This window comes from Cyrtonyx montezumae, unplaced genomic scaffold (assembly GCF_038088225.1).
Source record: "Cyrtonyx montezumae isolate F1298 unplaced genomic scaffold, pur_monq_1.0 scaffold_7, whole genome shotgun sequence".
NCBI classification, from domain to species: Eukaryota; Metazoa; Chordata; class Aves; order Galliformes; family Odontophoridae; genus Cyrtonyx; species Cyrtonyx montezumae.
The window spans coordinates 20,663,216-20,683,072 of NW_027072078.1; the positions used below are offsets into that span (position 1 = coordinate 20,663,216).

General features: G+C 47.1%; 2 protein-coding genes across 3 annotated transcripts in view; both read right to left on the reverse strand.

The window, feature by feature from the left end:
- Nucleotides 1–5,027: 5,027 nt before the first annotated feature.
- Nucleotides 5,028–9,375, reverse strand: TBR1 (T-box brain transcription factor 1). Of its 2 annotated transcripts, XM_065750546.1 has the most exons (7): nucleotides 8,684–9,356; nucleotides 8,255–8,409; nucleotides 7,884–8,005; nucleotides 7,515–7,673; nucleotides 6,945–7,006; nucleotides 5,979–6,096; nucleotides 5,028–5,873 (listed from the first exon to the last, which is right to left on the reverse strand). In XM_065750546.1, the coding sequence occupies exons 1-7, from the start codon at nucleotides 9,340–9,342 to the stop codon at nucleotides 5,253–5,255; spliced, it is 1,896 nt and encodes a 631-aa protein (XP_065606618.1). In that variant the 5' UTR covers nucleotides 9,343–9,356; the 3' UTR covers nucleotides 5,028–5,252. The 2 variants fall into 2 exon arrangements, with proteins under 2 accessions (XP_065606618.1, XP_065606617.1); XM_065750545.1 differs by having other exon boundaries at nucleotides 5,028–6,096; nucleotides 8,684–9,375.
- A 3,423-nt stretch (nucleotides 9,376–12,798) lies between these two features.
- Nucleotides 12,799–19,857, reverse strand: part of PSMD14 (proteasome 26S subunit, non-ATPase 14) — a 39,327-nt gene continuing 32,268 nt past the window's right edge. Inside the window, exons 8-11 of the mRNA XM_065750477.1 lie at nucleotides 18,868–18,942; nucleotides 16,515–16,640; nucleotides 15,307–15,369; nucleotides 12,799–13,231 (exon numbers count right to left, since the gene is read on the reverse strand). Coding sequence (XP_065606549.1) covers nucleotides 13,133–13,231; nucleotides 15,307–15,369; nucleotides 16,515–16,640; nucleotides 18,868–18,942 — 363 coding nt within the window. The 3' untranslated portion in view covers nucleotides 12,799–13,132. The remainder of the gene's footprint in view (nucleotides 13,232–15,306; nucleotides 15,370–16,514; nucleotides 16,641–18,867; nucleotides 18,943–19,857) is intronic.

Genomic DNA, 19,857 nt, shown 5'->3' on the forward strand with positions numbered 1-19,857 from the left:
CTATCCCAGATAAATAATGTCTCGCCTTAAGTAAACATCCACGAAGGTAAATAGGCTGTAACAAGGTGCTAAGCAATCACCAAAAGCATTTCTTAATTTACATTTGTCATTTCAGTTTAATTCTTGGGGCTGGGTGTCTCCATCTAAACTAGGACGCCTTCCTGCAGCCTAAATTTTTCTCTCAACTCCAAATATTGGTGTTGTACTCTCTCCCTTTAGTCCCAGACCAGTGTTATCAGCTTTGGGATGAACAAAAATTGTCGATGCATAACTAAACATCTAACAAGGAAGAAGCCTGCTTACAGAAATCAACTCCGTAGCGTGTCCCATGGAAATTAAGATGTGACTTTTAAAAATAAGTTTAAATTCAGTGCCGGTGCCAGGACTAGAAAATTAAAATTTGTGTGTATACATATGTGTGTGTATATGTATATAGACCCTAACGAGCCAAAAATTATATTACAAATGATTGAAGTGGGAGCTTGTCTGATGTGCTTGGGTAACTCATCAATGCAGTGTTTCTACTATATTAAAAAAAATCAAATTATTAAGTGTATTCTAAATTAGTCAGTCACTTCAAGGTACACGAATATCACAGTTATCGAAAAAGGCCTTGATCCTGAAAACATTTATGTCTGTGAATTTTTAGACAAGAGAATAGTCTTTGTAGGACTGACCTCCTACTTTACATTATTCACACATATGAACTCGCATGCACGATCAGAGACTGAGGCAGGAATACACATTTACAAGCTATCAACATTTTACCTAAAATGTCTCTTAAAACAGATTCAAAGTCATAACCAGCTGTTTCTTATTTAAAGCTTAAGAAGCAAATGCTTGTTAATACAATCTAACGGTATAGACACTTTCACACAGAAGGAACGCACCTTAAGTTTTCACCCATTCTGTCTTAAATATTGAAAAAAAATGTAATTGACCTAATATGAATCAACTTAAGACCAGCAAGATCATTCATACTCCTATCAGCCCCTCCGCGTTAGAAACACAGCAACCCTGAGGAACTGCACTGATAGCATGAATAAAACATCACCGAATTTATAGTGCAATATATTATATCAGGCCAAAAGTTATACCTAATCAGGAACGGCAGCCTTGGATCTTTGAGAACTAATAATGATTCCACCTCTATGAGATGGGCAATACTTCCTGTGCACAAAACTTCAAGATGATATATGTATAGACACGTTTCAAAGATACACATGTAATTCAGACACACAGATCAGAACAAATGGAAAGCTTCTGCATGATCGTGCTCTGAAACAAGCAGTGCTTTCAATTGTGCACTCCCAAATTAATACGCATTCTGATAAAGGCGGAAAATGTTATCATTGAGCGGGTGGCTCTCAGGACTACTACAAACATATTACATCTATCTAGCTGAGAAGATGGGGCACTGAACACGAACAGTCTGCTGCCTTCCATCTACTTATCACTCTGCTATTTCCATTCTTTCCTATGACTTTGCCCCCAGATCCTAGCCAGTCACACATTCCCCACCGGAAACGACATCCACAACAGGTTTTAATACTTAAAATGAAAAGTTGGATCCATTTTGCCCAGAAACAGTACCTGGAAAGCACACTTTCATGCAAAATCCCTTTTTTCTGCTTTTCCCAATACACAGACTTTCTATTTTTGTATCTCAGTGAATTTAAAATTCTCCTATGCAATTCAAATAAGATTTCAAAAACCAGTAACCTTTCACAGGGACAAACCAGAGCATTTCCAGCTGACAAAGTGATTAGTGAGGGGCATACAAAGCACCTGAGAACACAGACTGCAAAGAAAACCATTTTAACTATCGCACAGAACTCACTGCATAATGTGAAGAGGAATATTTTGCAATTAGGATTCTTATCAGTCTTATAAAGATCCAGATTTATGCCAGCTGGGGGGGAAAAAAAAATCATTGTTCACCACAGCTCCCTCAAGCACTACCTAGGGGAGGGAAGTGATGACCAGACAGCAAAAATTGAGAAGAACGTGTCCCACCTTACGCCTATTCTGCCAATCTGTCACGGTTGTTCTTCTAGCTCCATAGGTTTACATGATTTTTTTTTCTTTTTTTTTTCTTTTTTGCTGACAAGTAATACAAGACAGATTCTTGCCTTCTTAGGATCTTGCAATCTAGTTTAGACATAGCACGTCAAGTGGTGATGAAAGAAGGTTAGGGTGGGTTTGAAAAGATGAGGATTCCAACAGTAAACGATGCGGAGACATCAGTTTAGTAATGTACACATGTTTTGCATGATTCATTGGACCAAAATGGCCAAAGGAACTTAAAAAGCTGTCAAAGGCATCTTTACCTCTGACCTACCTAGTCATCCATCTGCTTCCTCATGCTGTCAATCAAAGCCCTCCCATCCTTATCACTATTCTATTACACACATTTTCCACAACCATTTCTCCTCCAGCTCTTAAAAAATATCTTAGCAAACATTTCAATCAGTCATTAAAAACCTTGTTAAAATATGCAATGTGTCATCAAATATGCATAGCGTACTCGTGCAAAATCTGCAGAGCATATATTGCTGTATTGCATTTGATACAGTATTAACGTGAAGCGTCGCAGGAAGTATCACCGACAGAACTTGGGATTACTTTCTGCAGATCATCATGTTTGGGGATCGATTTGTGTTATTTAAAAAACAAATTAAAAAAAAAAAAGCAAAGGAGAAGCAATTGATCAGATTATTTTCCAGGATAATTAAATTAAAAGCCGGTTCGACACGGGCAGAGTAATGTTATAGTGCACGTGAAATGTATGCAATCAGCCGCTGCTCCGACAAAGGCAACGCAGGGCTTGCTTCAGCTGCACGGAGCACGCCGGCTCGGAGCCACGTGCCGGGCCCGGCGGGCGCGGACACCTTAACGCGTCAGCAAACACGGTGCGACAGATACGCACCCGCACCTACAACAATAATAACAAATCGCAATAATAACAAGTTGACCTACCGACAGGAAGCAGCCCTCCTGCAACCTTGCTCTCTTCCAGTCTCTCGCGGGAATAGTTACGGGTTTCTAACCTCCTGTTGGAACAGTTAGGGAATACCGTTAACACCGGGGCGCGGGAGGGGCCGTGGCTCAGATCCCGGACCAGCGGGCAGAGCCGCTGCCCGATCCCGGCCGCCCATCCCGACGGCGCTGGGGCCGCTTCCCCGCGGCAACGGGGCTCACCTCAGTGGGGCCGCGCGTGGAAGCGCCGAGCGTGGCAGGGTCGGGCCTCCACCCTCACGGGGCGGGGGACAACACGGGCTGCCGGCGTCGGCGTCGTTAACGTCGCGGAGCCCGTCTGCGGGACGGTACGGAGGGGGCGGAGGGCGCGGGGTGGACGCGGTTCGGCGCGGAGCCGCGCTTCACCGCGTGGGGCGGTACCGCCTCACGTCCCCGGGCGCCCTATGGCCTCGGCGGTGCCCGCACCGTCCTCGCGCAACCTCGCGCGCTGCGTGAGGGCGAGAAGCGCGGCGCGAGCGGCCCGGCGCGAGCCCCGCGTGAAGCCTCGAGGGCGCGCGGCAGCGGAGGGGCGGCGCCGCGGGACGAGGTCCGCGCGTGGAGCCTCGGGCGCGCGAGGGGAGAAGGCGCGCGCGCGCCCTCGGGCCTCACGCCCGGTGGTCCGCGAAGTGCTCCGGCTGCGCGGGACCGCCGCGGGGCGCCCGCAGCGCGCGGCGAAACGCCGTCGGGGACCGTCACGGGAGAGCCGTCCGCATCGCGACCCGACGGCGCTCCTTCCCTCCCGCGCTCACGGCGCTCGCTCCCGGCCCCGGGCGGCCCCGCCGGCTGCTCTCGCGGAGAGAGAGGTTTGTTTTGCCAGGTTTATTTTACTTGTCATACACAGACGATACAAACGGGCAAAAACCGAAACATTTCTCAATGGAGCATGTACTGGTATAAATTATTCAGTTCCACGGACGTAACAGAACGAATATAAAAATCACAACATTCGATTTACAGGAGAGTCAAAAATATACACACGTTTATGACCCTGAATTTCTATTAGGAAACTTCCCCGCCGAGTGTAACCTAGACTGAATACTTAGCCCGATGCATATTTCAGTTTGTAATTGTTTCTCATATGAAAAAAATAAAATAAAAACGCGTTAATCGTATAGATGTGCTACTCGGAATGCGAAGACTCCTCCGCTTCGCCGGGGGGGACGCGCGGGGCGGTGCCGCAGTGCCGTGGCACAGCCGGAGCGGTGCGTCCGCAGCCCGGGGCGGTCACAGCTCGGTCAGCTACTCCATGAAAAAGTCAATTCCAAAACTAAATGCAGTAAAATATACAACTCACGATTCATCTCCACTGGACTACACTATGGTTACCAACAATTCAGTCGTCTATAGCTTTTTTTTTTTTTTTTTTTGCTTTTTTTTTTTTTTCCCAAGATTATTCATTACAAAGATTTACAGCGATATAAAGAAAGGGGGAAAACCTGCAAAGAAATTTGAGAAGAGTTTGTCAGCATATTTGGCACCTGCAGGGACCGGTAATGGATTTGGCACTCGGGGGCAAGGGGAGGAGGAAGATCACGAAAAGAATGATATTGCTGCTGTCGAGCTATTCCTCTTAAAGAAGGATACAGAGGCGGTTAATTTTTGCTTCGGGAAGGCGTCATGCTACTTTAATCGACTTTCCTACGAGACGTATTTCTGTTCCGCTGGAGGGAAGCTCAGTTGTGCCTGAGCCGCGCCAGCCCAGGGCAGGGCGGAATTCGTTCATGCGAGGAACTGCGGAGAAAGGCGGACAGCCTCCGCTCGCGGCCGCGCGGCACTGGCGGAGCGGGCACGGGGGCGGGCCGGGCAAGGGCGCGGGGGCAGGAGAGGGAAATTCCAACAGGATCTAAGTGTTACGACTTAACAGTGGAAACGAAATAAAAACCTCAAACAAATAGGAAACAAAACCAAAGAAAAAGTAATAAATTAAGTACTATGTACAGGCAGTTCACAGGCTCGTTTTTCCCCACTAGCACTATCGTCCCCTGGTATCCATCCATGGCGGTGAGAGGAAGGAAGCGCTGTACGGTTGGAGTCTGAGCATCCTACTGACTGCGGGGTGCGGCGGGGCCGCCCGGGGCCCCACGGGGGCGGGCAGGGAGGGGGGCGGCGGCGGCTCTGCCTCCCTCCCTGCCGGGCCGGGCCGGGCCGGATGGGGCAGCTGGGGGCGGGGGTCAGTGCGCTAACCGCGGAGAGGTTCTTGTGCAAAACGGCGGCGGGGCCGGGCCGGGCCGCGCCTAGCTGTGCGAATAGAAGCCGTAGTAGCCGATGTCCTTGGCGCAGGTCTTATCGCAGTCCCGTTGGGCGAGAACCTCGCTCTTGAGCGGCGAGGAGCTCTCGGACACCGGGGTGTCCGAGGGGGAGATCCGCCTCCTTTTGGCCTGCTCGTAAATCCCAGAATCGGTGGAATCGATGGACTTAATGGACGACGGCGTCTCGATCCAGCTGGAGTCGGACAAATCTTTGGGCTTGGAGTCCTCGGCGCCCGGCAGCGGGGAGCGCTCGGGAGCCAGGCTCTCCGCCTCTTCCCCGAGGTAGGGGTTGCCGGCCGCCATGCGCGCAGCCGCCGCGCTGTTGGGCCAGCAGGAGAGCACGGAGCCCGACTTGCTGCAGTACTGCGGGGGGCTGCGGGCCCCCCAGCCCGACGGGTCGGCGTAGTAGCCCAGCGGCCGCCCCGCGCAGCCGGCCGCCTGCAGAGGCAGAGCCTTGACGCCGGCCGCCGCGTAGGAGAGCAGCGTGGCCGCGTTGCCGGCGAAGTCGGTGGCCGTGTCGTAGGCGGAGGCGGCGAAGTCGAGGCGGTTGTTGGCGGGGGCGACGAACCAGCGCTGCGGCGAGGGGGCCCCCGGGTCCTCGGCTTGCTGTGGGGAGAGCAGCCCGTTGGTGTGGGGCACGCTGCGGTCGGCGCCGGGTCCCGGGCCGGCTCCTGCCCCGGGGTGGAAGCGGGACTTGGCGTAGTTACTCACGAACTGGTCCTGAAGGAAGGAGCCGGCCATGGCGTAGCGGGCCCCGGGCACGATCTGCGAGCGGGGCGAGTCGTTGGGGGAAGGCGTCAGCCGGTCCATGTCGCAGCCCGTGTAGATGCTGCGGGAAAGAAGGGGACAGAGCTGGATGTCCGCCGCCCCGGCCCGGGCACGGACGGCCATCTCGGGGCCCCGCGCCCTCAGCGGGAGCTGCCTCGCTGCCCTCGGCCCGCTTCGAGCAGGGACCCCGCCTAGCTCCGGGCTCCGTCTGCGAGCTCCGAGTGCTTCCGTGCCGCTCACCCACCACGAGCGCAACAGGCGGCCCGGCCCGGCCACTGCGGCCAGCAGCGCGGGCAGCCGACGGGATTGTGGCGGCTGCTTAACACTTATTATTGAGAGTCACAGACGAACCATCAACATTGTACAGAATTTAAATTAAGCTAATCTTTAAACACCTACTGCAGGAAACGCAGAACCAGACGCATCCCTGCGTGGCCTATATATAATTCTCCCATGCTGGGCTGCAATTTGCGATTATAAAAACTTTAATGGATGAATAACTACTATCTGTATTTAATTCAGGCTAAAACTGTGCTTTAATTAACCCTCCACGCCTCCTGGAATTTCTTATCCAAAATAAACTTGGCCCTTAAACAAATCCAACGTGCGAGACAACATCGAGCTTCCCCCTCCCCCCGGCTCCTCTGCAGCGACGCCCCGTCGAGTTTTTCCCTACAGAAAAGGGGACGGCCCTCCCGGCCGAAGGCCACCGGGCCTCTCGGAAGCCCACGCGCGGCGATCCTCCCCTGGGCAGCGGGGACGGCGGAGCCCACGAGTATTGAAGCGGGCAGACGCGGCCGCCACAACCGCACCCTCCCCGCAGCGCACCGGGAGCCGCGGGCCGTCCCCCCGCCCTTCCCCCCCACCCCCCCTCCCGAGGCCGCTCCGAAGCGCGGCGCGGCCACTTACGTGTCGTAGTTGTCCCGGAAGCCTTTGGCGAAGGGGTTGTGGTCGATTTTCAGCTGCGTGATCTGGGGAAGGGGAGCGGAACGCTGCGTGAGAGCGGGAACGTCCTCCCCACCGCATCCCGCGGCGGTACGAGAGGACCGAGCCGCGCTCCGGCGGTCAGATCGCCGCCGCGGAGCGGAGATAACGCGGCGATAACGCGGCGGTGTGCCCGCAGGCATCGCAAAGGGAAATTTAAGATTTGCTTTATTCTAAAAATAGCGATTAACATCCTATTTGATCTCGTGTTTTCAGATATATTGTTACTTGATCTGCGTCCCTTAATAAACCCGGGAGCGGAAAGAGATGCGAACTCCCTCAGCGGTGAGCGCACGGGAACCAGGGGCCACGCGGGCAGGGCAGGGCACGGCGCTGCGACCGGGGTCGCCGTCCCGGAACGCTCGTCGTTAGATCCCCGCGGGGCACGGGGGAACGCCGCTCTCGGCCCCGGAGGTTCTGGGGCCGCCGGGAGAAGGGAAAGCGGAGGGCACAGAGCGGGGGAGAAGCGGCCGTGCCCTGCGGGGAGCGCCTTACATCGGTGTTCTGGTAGGCGGTGACGGCGATGAACTGCGTCTCGGGGAAGGTGAAGGTCTGCACCCTGCCCGGCTGGTTCGTGTCCTCCGTGCCGTCCTCGTTCACTTCCACCACGTGCAGGCGGGGCTGGTACTTGTGCAGGGACTGCAGGACCACCATCTGTCGGGCACAGGGACAGGAGCGGGGAGAAGCGGGGATCAGAGCGGGAAGGACAGGGCCGGGAAGGACCCACCGCGCCCCGCCCGGAGCGCCTCTGCCCGGCGGCGGTCACGTAAAATCGCGATTAAAATACGCACATACGCGTCCGATCGGGGAGCGCGGGGTTCTGCCCGAGGCAACAAAAATAAGCGGAGCTGTTCCCCCACTGACCTGTCCGTTGTTGTTCGATGCTCCTTTATTGTTGGTAAGTTTGAGCTTCCCGAAGGAGATCTCCTGACGCATCCAGTGAGCTCCCGTGTTGGGGGAGTCGGGGTGCATGTACACGCGGTTCCCTGGGCAGAACGACAGAGCAGCATCGCAGATCGCACCGGGCCCGCACAGCGCGGAGCCCCCGCGCGGGCAGCGCCGATCCCCGCGGCACCGCTCTCACCGCGCTCCCCATCACCCTCCGCTTTCTCCTCCACCCTCTCCTTTCTCAAAGCATCGCTGGCCCTTCCTCGTGCGAGCCGGCGCACAAAGGCTTTAATTAATCGTTCTCACCTACATATGTGTCGGGAAAAGTGTTAATTGGAGAAACTTGCCTTGTACATTGGTGTCCGCCTTGCCGCAAGGAACCCATTTGCCTCCCTGAAATCTCCAGTGGTTGGGATCCGCCAAAATTACATCCACAAAAATATTGTAGTGAGCCGTGGGGTCGAGACCAGAAATATTAAAACTTAGGAAAGGAAACATGCGCCTATAAAAAGAAAAAAAAAAAAAAAAGGAGAACAAAAAAGCAAAAAGAAAAAGGAAAAAAGAAAGCAAGCGGCGACACGCGCCCGCGGAGGAGCCGTCCCGCTGTGCCATTCCCGCAGCTACCGGCAGCAAGCGGGGAATAAAATCCCGGCGCGGGTCCGTGCCCGGGGAGCAGCGCTGCTCGTGGGGAAGGGCGCGGGGCTGCCCGGGTCCCGGCGGTTCCCCCGGGGCGGCGGCGGCGGGCGGCTCCCGCGGCGGCGGTGGCGGCGGCTTACCTGCCCTGCTTGGTGATGATCATCTCCGTCTGATGCCGGTGGAATTTCAGCCAGAGCGGCCTGTTGCACAGGTAGACCTGAGCCTTGCCCGGCACCAGCCCCGGCTGGGCGGAGGAGAACTGGTAGAACGGGGCGCCCTGGTAGGAATGGCCGTACTGCTGGGGGTAGGGGTAGCCCGGCGCCGGGTAGCCCTGCGGCGAGGAGTTGGACAGGAGGCTGTTATAGGCGCCGTTGGTGATGACGGGGTGGTGAGCCATGTAGCGGCTGGGGCTGGCGATGGAGAAGGCCGGGTGCGCGGGTCCGTGCTGGCCGGGGTAGGGGAACATGGCACTGGGCGCGGAGGCAGCAGACTGGGGTTGGCTGGACTGAGAGAGCAGATAGCGATCTGCGGCAGATCCATCGAAACTGTGACGAAGCTCGGAGACCCCGTCCAAGACGGGAGAGAGTTTATTTCTCTGGACGTCCCCTGGTGTGTCCTTGGAGTCGGGAAAATTGTCTGTATCTGACTGATTCGTCATCCCCCTGGTAATTTTTTTCAAAGGTGAACTTCTCTCCAGGTTGTCAGTGGTCGAGATAATGGGATGATCATGCAAGGCAAGCTCGGATCCGCCTGCGTGTGGGTAACTGCTGCTCACATTGAGAAATTTCTTGGAGAGCATGATAGAGGGAGAAAGACAATGCTCCAGCTGCATCGCTCTGCACCGCAGCAATAACCCTTCCGTCCCTGGAGCTGAGGGCTGCTCGCTACCAGAAGCGAGACATCCTGGGACCCTCGGTAGGCAGAAAGCACTTCATCCACCAAATGCTTCCCAAACGTTTGATTTACTTTTTTTTTTTTTCCTTTTTTTTTTTTTTTTTTTTTTTTCTTCCCTGGGAGAAGAGATTGGCCAATTGACACTATGCAGCAATCAGGAAAGACTCACTTTTGATCTCGCTGCTTGTGGAGAGGATGAAACGGCTCCTGCCATTGGTTAACCGCTGACAGTAATTTAATTAGATAGACATTAATTAGGATAATCACCTGGCTCCCGGTCGCGACGATCATGGCAAATTGAAGGAGATGATTTTATTGTGAGATAGAAGGAAGGCGAAGGGGGAAGGGAAGAGCGTGTTTGCTGTAAGAGCTCGTTGTTCTGTGACCTTTCCCGCATTTATTTCATTTTTCGACCGCGCCTGGAACGCAGCCCCACGGCTCCGCGCTGCCCCAACGCCGCGTACCCCGCCCCGCCTGCGGCCCCAAGTTGGGGAATAGCGAGAGCCGCGCAGCCCGGCTGCCCCGAGGCGTTCCGCCGCGCGTTCACGGGTTCCATAGGAAGGAAACGTCTTATCGGGGCGCTGGAATGCCGGGGGTTATCAGCAAAACGGCGCGGAAGGCGTCCAGCCATCCGCCCCTGCTCCGGGGCTCGTGCCGCCGTTTCCCGGCAGTGACTCAGTCCTGCGCGGGGACGGAGAGCTTCGGTAGCGCGTTGCCACCGCGGCTCGGCGTCTCACGGCAGCACACGGCCTCCTCCCGCCCGGCCGAGCAGACCGTGCCCCCGGGGCGGCCCGGCGGGGGGACCCGGGGAAGGCCGCGGAGGAGCAGCTGGGGCCCGCGGTGCGACCGCTGCTCCCCACCCCGGGCGAGCTGAGGAGCTTTTCAAAGCCCCACTTGCGTCCATATTATTATTATCGCCCCGGAGGGGAACACGGTTATTTTTTTCTTACTTTTTCCCCCCCTTAGTGCTTTGGATGCCGCCGATCGCCTCCCTTCCCAGTTGAGGCCAGCTTCCAACTCCACTCCCGGTTAACGCAACCAGTGCCGCCCCACAGCCAGACGCACACCGGCTGCAACTTCATGCCCTCAGCCCAGTGTGCCCGTAGCACTGCGACCCGTCACAGGGCAGGTTCAGACTCCCACCTCTCCCAGCCATTTGGGAATTGCTAGTCTCTCTGGCTGGTGTTTCAGAGAAGCTATTCTGCATGCTCTGAATGGAAATTATTCTAACAAAATCATGTATGAAGCAAAAAGCAGGTGTTTGCTCACAGTCTGGTGGTGTGGCATAGGCAACTTTCTGTACTGTGCCTTCCCCATTTGGCGCTTCATCGCTCTCAGCCCTGATTCTGCCCATGGCCCATTTCACCCGTGTGCCTGCCTTTGCATTTCTCTGCACAACCCTAGTGCAAAGGGAGTGGGGTTGGATATAGAGACAGGAGCTGTGTAGAAACACAGCTTGACCCCAGGAAATGCAGCCTTGAATTGCGTTGCTACCCCCCTACACATGCAGAGCTGCAATGAATTCAGTGGTGTACTGCCAATCACATGGAAGTGTTAATGTATGCCAAAAATCCTCAGTGCACAACTCCTAAACTGGTATAATGGGGAGAGATGCAATGGCAGGTGGTGCTCCAGAACCGTCACAGACAGGAGGAGAGGTTCACTGATACAGGTGATGAGGGGTCAGGCTGCTAATGAAGGGCTGCGGCTGCAGGCTCTGGAGGCAGCTGCTCACAGACCTCTTCCTCTGGGCTGGGGATGGGCGCCTGCCTTTCAGGTTACCGCACACACACATGCACTCTTCCAAATCCTCTGTGTAGCTCCTAAAGCACTGGACAAAAATGAGGAAAGATGCCCCCAAAAACATCTTTTTGATTATTCATGAAGCATCTCAGTAAATGGAAAATCGTGCCTCTGCAAATGAAACCAGGGACTAGATGGAAGGGCATTGCAGCACAAGCTCGTGCTGCAGGGGATCTGCATCTCCAAGACTCCCTTCAACCACCCTCTATAAGATGTACGTTTGTCAAAATACATTTAGAATGTGCACGACTTACAGGTTGGGCTGCCTGCTTGCTCCAGCCTTGCATACCTGTTATACAGAATGCCTCAGGCGCTCCCTCTGTTCTGCAGCACCATGTCACCCTGACCCCCAGTAGACATGTCCCTCCCAGTGCAGCGGGGGACACACATGGGACAAGGGCACGGGCCAAAAAAGCCTTCTCCAGTGGATGACCAGAAAGAGCTTCCACTGATCTTCACTGCAGGCAAACGTGTTTTGTCGTCTTCATTTTCTGCTGCCTACTGTGGGGGCAGAGGGAAGGCCATAAGGAGGGCAGCTGCAAAAATCTACATGTTTCCCTCTGAAGTAAATGCATGCTAAATATACTTTGAGAGAGAGCTACTTGAAAATAGTTAAAGACCTAAATAAGAAATCCCAAACAACAAAAGAACATTTGGATGGTAATGAACAAATAAATATGAAATTCTTGGGCACCATGTGGAAAATAAGACATCATTTTAGGGTCAATTTGTTTACCATGTAAAAAAAAATACATTAAAAAATGTATCTGGGAGTTTTAAAATACACATCTGCCACAACCACTACAGTTTGCAAAAAATTCCAGCAGTTAAAACACTGTGAATGAGTGACACAGAAGGAGAACACTTCCACCAGGGAGAAGGCTCAAAGCAGCCCAATCACCTCCAACACCTGAAATCCAGTCAACCCCCCCACACAGCCCATGCCCAAAGCAGCCACTCCCTAAGCCTGGTACTTGGCTTTGTCTGCCTTAAACCCAGCAGCCAACCCACCAGCCCTGGGGGAAACATTTCCCTCTCCAGTCCGTAGAAAAGGTTTCAGATGTCATATTCCAGCTGGGACTCTTTCCATATATTTATACACGTGGCACCTCACATGCCTCCTGTTTTACAGGAGGAAAGGCTCCTACAACCTCAGAGCAGCCTCTGCCTCTGTAGCGTTTATCTCAGAATACTGCTATTTATGACACCGCTGGTGAGCGTTGTGTGAATCAGTTATCAGCATAACTGAATGCATTTTCTTAAGGTCAGTTATCTTCTGTGGATATTACAGTTTGAATACTATTGAAAGGAGCTGTTATCATAATTTTCAGCATTTTGGTTTTTTTTATAGCCTTGGAATTCAGTGCTAATGCTTTTTTTTTTTCCAATCTCAAAAAGAATATTTGGCAATCAATGGGAGCCAAATTTCATCAGAGAATTTTTGCTGTCCTAGCAACTACTATCTCAATAGTGCTACAATGAGTAAAAATGTGTTTCACTAGCACTTTTCCTACAACATTAATTCCCCCCACTCTTTCACAAAGAAGATCTTCCAGAATTTAAGACAGGCTTGTAAATGTATTTTTATTATGTTGCAACAATCAAAATATATATGTACTACTGATTTTTTTTCCCCCAAATATTAAATGAAATTTTAATACACTTTTGCCCACACTGTGTTCTTGACTTGCTTTGGAATCTGTAAAGACCCTGATGTAAGGAAACTGAAGCAACTGCACAATTAGAGACTGGAGGGTGTTAGAGAGCTGCACTTAAGACTGCAAATGAAGTCAGATATCTGTTTAACCAAATACAGCCCCAGCAGTCTCTGGTTTTGAGTATTACAAACAATAAACAAATATACACAGAAAGCATCACAAACAGGTAATGGGTTATTTAAATACAACTGTATCCAACATAGCAGCTAAACACTGGACAATGTTTGAAGTCATCAGCACGTCCACATGCTCTTCTAAATGACGTTTGGGATCCTGAAACACAAAGGATGCCATTAGAGAAATGAGTAAAATGTCTCTGTGAACACTTTCAATTACTTCATTTCTATATAAAACCACTGCAAGTTAAAAGGCCAGCAATGCTCCAAAATGTTCCTTTCTAACCAGACCATATCATATGGAAATTCAGAAATTGCTTAACCCATACCATCACCCAGAGAAATTGAGGATGGGTTTAGGAGCTGCATCCCTGTACGGCCTCTGAAGAGTAACCACGACAGCTGAGTTTTAAGGACAGAATGTGTGTAATTCACCTTCTCCATTCTGGTACTCTTCAATCTGTTTTCAGATATTTGTGCAAAAGTGCAGCCTAATCCTGTAAAGCCTTCGAGCAGTTCTATAGACTATGAGGAAATTAGTGTACAAATACCCACAAAACATAAACACATGCACAGCGAGGTGCTCCACATTCTGAAAAATGCAACACTAAACCTGAGCGGCATTCTCACAATACACATCCCTCCACACTATCGCTCAGTTGAGTGGGCACCTGTGGGCACTCACAGAGAATAATCCCATTATTCCAGGGTTAAAAATTTGACACGTTCATAAACTTTTTCAGCAATGAGATTAAGTAATCATTCTGGAAGTGTAGCAACATTATCAGGGACATTTAAAAAACTTTAAACTTCATTGCAGCATTGTCACCTTCTTATGCATAAAGAAAATATGGAAGGCAATCGTATGTGGGAATTTTAACTAGTACTTCAAAGGAATTACTATCAAAAATCTAATGAGCCCATTTCAGTTTACATCAATGTGGATTAGAAAAACCGTGCGAACAATGCCATAAAATGTTAGATATCTTTCTTAAATAATCCAAAGATAATGTAGTTATCTAATATTCCCTGTTCCTACAAATTATGCATCCAGGTAACACAACACACCTATTATGAGCAGCTGTCTGTTTACAAAACTTTCTATGTAAGTTGCAGGGAAATAAAACCAGGTGGAAATTACTTAGTACTATCTCATCAGGAAAAATAATGGCTTTCCTTTATAAAGAACTCATCAGAATAGATTTTTTTCCCTCTCATATGTGTAATGATTTAAAAGATGAGTGAAGCTCAAATCACGTTGGAAATGACATGAAAACTCTTAAAATACAACCCTCATTACATGCTTCATTATATACATCTACATACGTGTAGGTGAGCATAAACTCTATTGTTCTGAATGCTACAGAAATACATGAGTGACTGAACAATAGTGTAGATGTGTTATGACACAGCTGTTAGAAGCCGACACACAACAGCAATCCAGAATCCTTTAAATTCTTCTGCTATTAGCAATACAACAAATACTGGTTCTTCAGGGATATACTGCACACTTACAAAGCCATTTCTCATTTCCATTGTCTTTCTTAAATTCTGAACGGTCTTCTATCACTTGTTTTGCTCATTCATACTCTTTTTCCAAAGCTCATTTCCTCGACTTTTAGATTAAAATCATATATGTAAGTATTTTTCTATGAGGTCCTCTACATCCTGACTTTGCAAAGGGATAGAATGATTCAAATAGATGTTTTCAGTTTCAGCTACAGTTCTAAACTGTTTCACTTCAATAGCAACATGAAGCAAATCAGCTTGCTTATGTATTCTGGAGCTCAGCAGTGACAGTGCTTACGATCGAGGATTAGGTGAGCTGGCTCTTCAGCCACGATCAGGTATAAACTACACTCATATTTTTCTAATATTGCTGTTCTTTAAAAGCCTTCAAGGTTTTGACCTCTCTGACAGTACAACAGATTATGATATCTTTGTTCATCTCCTTGGAAAAGAGGATAAAAAGTAAAAACTACCAAATCTAAACATTGCTCCTCAGCATCTAATACAAATGCATATAGAACGTGACTTGCAGATATTCTAAAGATCACCTAAGGTCAAAAGCCTCATTCCCTGCTCAACAATCTTCAGCAAAAATAAATTCGCTTTTTGGAGAGTTGAGAGTATCTTGCATGTAAGAAATAAAATCACCTACACACATGTAAGAAAATTAATATTTAGAATGAAGGAAGCATATCATTCCACCTCTAATTCATCGCACCTCACCTGCTTGCCAACATTTTTTATTGCCAGCTGTTCAGGTGTCATCTTATCTTCTTCTTCAACAGCCTGTGAACGAAACACAGAAAAGGTCAATGTTTCAGATTTCATTTACTTTTTTCCCCAAGCCATGAGATTCTCAAATACACTTCTCTTTCACACACAGACACACAAAAAAATAAAAATAAAAAATCAAACAGCAACACATTTTAGAAAGTCAAAAAGAAAGGTACTTCAGCTTTTCAGCAGACATAGGTTTAATTACCAAGCGTTAGCGCAAAAGATCAAGGCAAATACTCATGAATAGTTTTATTGTCAGATAAGCAAAATGTATTCACCAATCTCTTTTAAGCAAAAATGGTAAGTGAAGGGTATTGACAGTTAAAGATCATTGTTAAACTAGTACAGCAAAAAGAATGTTTCCTACATTGTTTCAATCACAAGAGGTTTGATCACAAATATGTTTTATAGTGCTTAACATCACGAATACATTTTTATCATGTTCTGTTGTATTCAAACACAGTATCTGTGGTATGTAAATCCACTAACTTACCTAGCGAAAGTAGTACTGACTTTTACTTTTAAGGGCTTCTTGGAAGATTTAAGAAAAAACCAGCACTCATCAATGATAATGTCTGACAAGCTTACTACTTCTGGAATGGTTGTTGATATCTAGTATTTAGAAAAGTATTATAACAGTTCAGATAACTGATTCTTCTTTCTAACAAGCCCAGTAATAATTTCTTTCCACAAAAAGAACATGAAATTAGGCTTTAGAATGAGTTCTAAATATTTACTACCTGCCTATCTACTGTAATGATACCAATAAACAACCTTTATTCTGCTACTCTGAAGTCTGGTCAAGTAGACCTTAGCTGAAGGAATGAAGAGCACAATTTTTTTTTTTAACTATGGGAATATGAGAATCTCTTCACCTAGTACAAAATCAATATAATTGCTCATATTCCAAAGGGAAGCAGGTGATTAAACATTTTGCTTATCTGGGACAAAAACTTTGTGACAAAGTCTGAAGATATATCATAGCACTTTAATAATCGCCAAGGTCCAAGGAGTTCCTGCAACAAAGTCTTCGTTCTTGCAGGCTAGGCTTTTACAATTCATTTTGAACAAGTCTTATAATAATCCCCTTCTTACTTCTGAAATCAAGCAATACATTTATTCATAAACATTACATCATTATGGGATGTGAATACCTTGTTGTAATTCTTAGCTAATTCTAACATCTCCTTCACTACAGTTTCATTGAGTTTGCAGTGTTCACTGTAGTCCTGAAGTGTCAAACCTTCCATCCAACTCTTCTTATGCAAATTTAACAACATCTGCAAAATAAACCCCGTTTAGAGCACACATCATAAACGACATTCAAGTACTATGCCAATGTCTAATTTACAGTAGTAAGAGTGTAAAAAAAATTATTGATCTTGCAATGTCTAAGGAAATATGATAACCAAATATTCCACTAAAGCAGACAATAGATTTTCTGTAAGTTTTTAAGGACCAAAAATTTTTGAAGACTCAATATGAAAAAGAAGTGCAGAAACCAGGGTCACATCTACACTGACAGCAACACCTTTCTTTTGTAATTTAGTGGCTTTGCCTGAGGCTGAGTGTGCACAAGTGTATCACTGAAGAGGTAGCAGGAAGGTAAACATTTTAGCAGCCAGATAAAGAACAGCTGAAGCTTCTGGCCTGTGTCAAATTTGAAAAAATACTTTAATGCTTTGATTAAGTGTATGAGGTACTTATTTAGGCTTAACTGATTATCCTGAACTGTATACAAGCAGCTGCTGCAGTTGTGAAGAAATGAACTTCAAAAGCAAGCAAAGCATGACTTTTGTTTGTCCTGCTACAAAGTAAAGGGCCTTAAAAACATGACAAAATGAAGCAGATTTTTGGATGGTGATAAAAGCACGGATTATTAGAAATATCTGAAATGTGCCTGGCTCTCTGACAACATTCTGACATTCGTGAAGAAGTGAGGAAATAGTTACAAAGGCAATTTCCTGATTTTCATCCATAAGAAAAGCCTATTTTGCAGTTCTGCACACTTGAGGACTGCAGGGAGGATTACTTCAGCAAACAGTTTCAGCTTGCCTTTAATTTGCAAGCATTTATTACAGAGGTTTTTAAGAATCCATAATCCCTGCAGCTCCTATTACCTGGAAGAAAGAAAGAAAGAAAGAAAGAAAGAAAGAAAGAAGCTATTTCATCCAATGTACTGCTTCCAAAGAAACCTGGCTTTTGAACATATGAACCAAACTGAAACTGTCATAATTCTTATTAGCAAGATCTCAGCTACTGACAGAAGGACTTGTGGGCAAACTGCATATGGATAGTTTAGCTAGGACATATGAATTTTAAAGTATGGCTTTGTGTGATGGGCTCCTCATCTAATAGATGAAGCATGTACTTTTCTTTCTACAGATGGAAGTAACAGACCACCAGCACCACAAGGGTGTTTTGACATCTAAACCTGCCTTAGGAGGGTGAGGTAGAAATGAGTCGCTGCCTCACAGACCGAAGTTTCTGTAACTCGGTCACGATTCTTCTCCTACTTGCAATGGTAATCATATACATATGTAGACCGTTAAAACAAATAACTAAGAACTTCAAATAAGAAGTTGTATTTTAATGGGAACTGTAGCCACTGGATGCTCTACAGGGATTTCCCAAGACAGCTAGTTCTTTTAAATCAGTAACTCTCCTGTGTAATAGCGCAGTCGTGTAAGTATATTCCTCCATTATTCCAAATTGTTTCCCTCTTTATTACTTCCAGCTTTCTAAAAGTAGAAAATAAGAAAACTATTCTGACTGTTGCATAATGAAATGCAACTACTCATGGCAACACAACCACGAACATGCAGTTGTAACTGAGCCTTGGAACCTGGTTATTCAAGAATTAACTTCTGTAGATGATATTTAAGACTTTTTTGCTGCTTGTTCTTCTGACTAAGACTGCCAAGCGAGAGGATTTTACTTTTGACAGAGGAATTCTGATACAGAAGACAACATTTTTTCTCAGTTACTGAATAATATTTTTTCTGTAAACGTGTGAAAGTAAGAAGGACTTCACTACCTTCCTGATACTCAGTGGTGTCTTCAGGAGCTCTATTCATGCCAACTGGAAGCACCTTCTGTTGAAGTGACTATAGCCAATAAAAACCTGAGACTCCCTGGTCATACAATTCTATTTCAGAAAATATAGTCTTCCAGCCTAAAAAACCTAAAGCAGCTAGTATCTCTTTCAGCTTACATCACTGGTAACTCAACTTAGCACGAACCTGTCAAGCGTGGAGAACAGCATGAGGACTTTCCGTGAAACATAGACACAAATGTTATAAAAATCCTTACAAGAATATTAGAATACATTTATGGAAGGTTTCATCAACATTCCTACATATCTAAGTGCTTTCTAGAAAAAAAGCCATGAACTGCAGGAGAGTTAAAACAGCTCCTGAAAGAATCAGCAATTAAAATCAGAATTCACAAATCCTATGTAGTTTGTGCAGTGTTCTTTGTTCTTCAAATAAAGGCTAAAATAATTACCTTCTGTTCTAGTTCATTCTTCCTATAGTTGATAGTGATGGAATAGTAATGTCTGTTTAGTCCATGAATTAGTGCCTGTAAAGTTCAGGGAAAAGTTTGCATAAAGATTACCCACCATTGAAATGAAGACATATTAAAAGAGTTCATTAAAACACAGCCATCTTGAAACAGCACTTCAAATAAGTGTCAAGTATCTGTCCCTACTTTTCTCTTTTAAGGTCCATTAACTGCTAGTAATACCTTGTTTCTAAAGCTGGACTTCTTCCATGCAGTAACATCCATCCACCATCAGAAAAAGCAGTAACTGGCTGAAAATGCTTCAGCAATACATATGCACAGATATTTCTGTCAGATCTTACCTCACCCAATAAATGTGGGTATCACTTCTACAAAAACACATCTCTTTCTTTTACAAACAAAAGATTGCTGACTACACACAACACAGTCATCCCAGAACTAAAGTTCATTTTCTTTTTAATTTTAGGGTATTTTTGTATTTTTCTCATTATAATTACATACTTGGCAAATTTGACTTCAAACTTAATAATCTGAATGACTGAGATGAAGTGATATGCCACATTTATGCAACCACCTTCTACTATGTTCACGTGGATTACGTTTTCTTTGTTTGAATTTGTGATTTAAGAATGATTTGGATTAGTATTTGGTGCAACGGGGTTTAAAAAAATTCTGTGATAAATCCTCAGCAACTTTACATACAAAGCACATGCATAGAAAACAGATAAATTATACATAAACCACACAGTCGCAAATATTTCTTATGTTTCAATTGTTTAGATATATTCTTTAGAGCAATCCAGAATGAATATGCATTTGCATCTTATGCAACTTAATATTTCAGCATTCCAAAATTATCTGGATGAAAGCTGAAACAGACACACATTTTTAACACATTTCTTTTGCAAATACACATGGACTTAAAAACAACAACAAAAAAAACCAACACTGATGACATTTGCCAGAACTAAT

Excerpts from the sequence above, each read along its gene's own strand:
- TBR1 (XM_065750545.1), bottom strand. The coding sequence starts at position 9,375 with ATGCAGCTGGAGCATTGTCTTTCTCCCTCTATCATGCTCTCCAAGAAA. Across the intron at positions 8,006-8,254 it reads GGCGGACACCAATGTACAAG|GGAACCGCGTGTACATGCAC; the intron begins GCAAGTTTCTCC and ends CGTTCTGCCCAG. Across the intron at positions 7,674-7,883 it reads CATCGAACAACAACGGACAG|ATGGTGGTCCTGCAGTCCCT; the intron begins GTCAGTGGGGGA and ends TGTGCCCGACAG.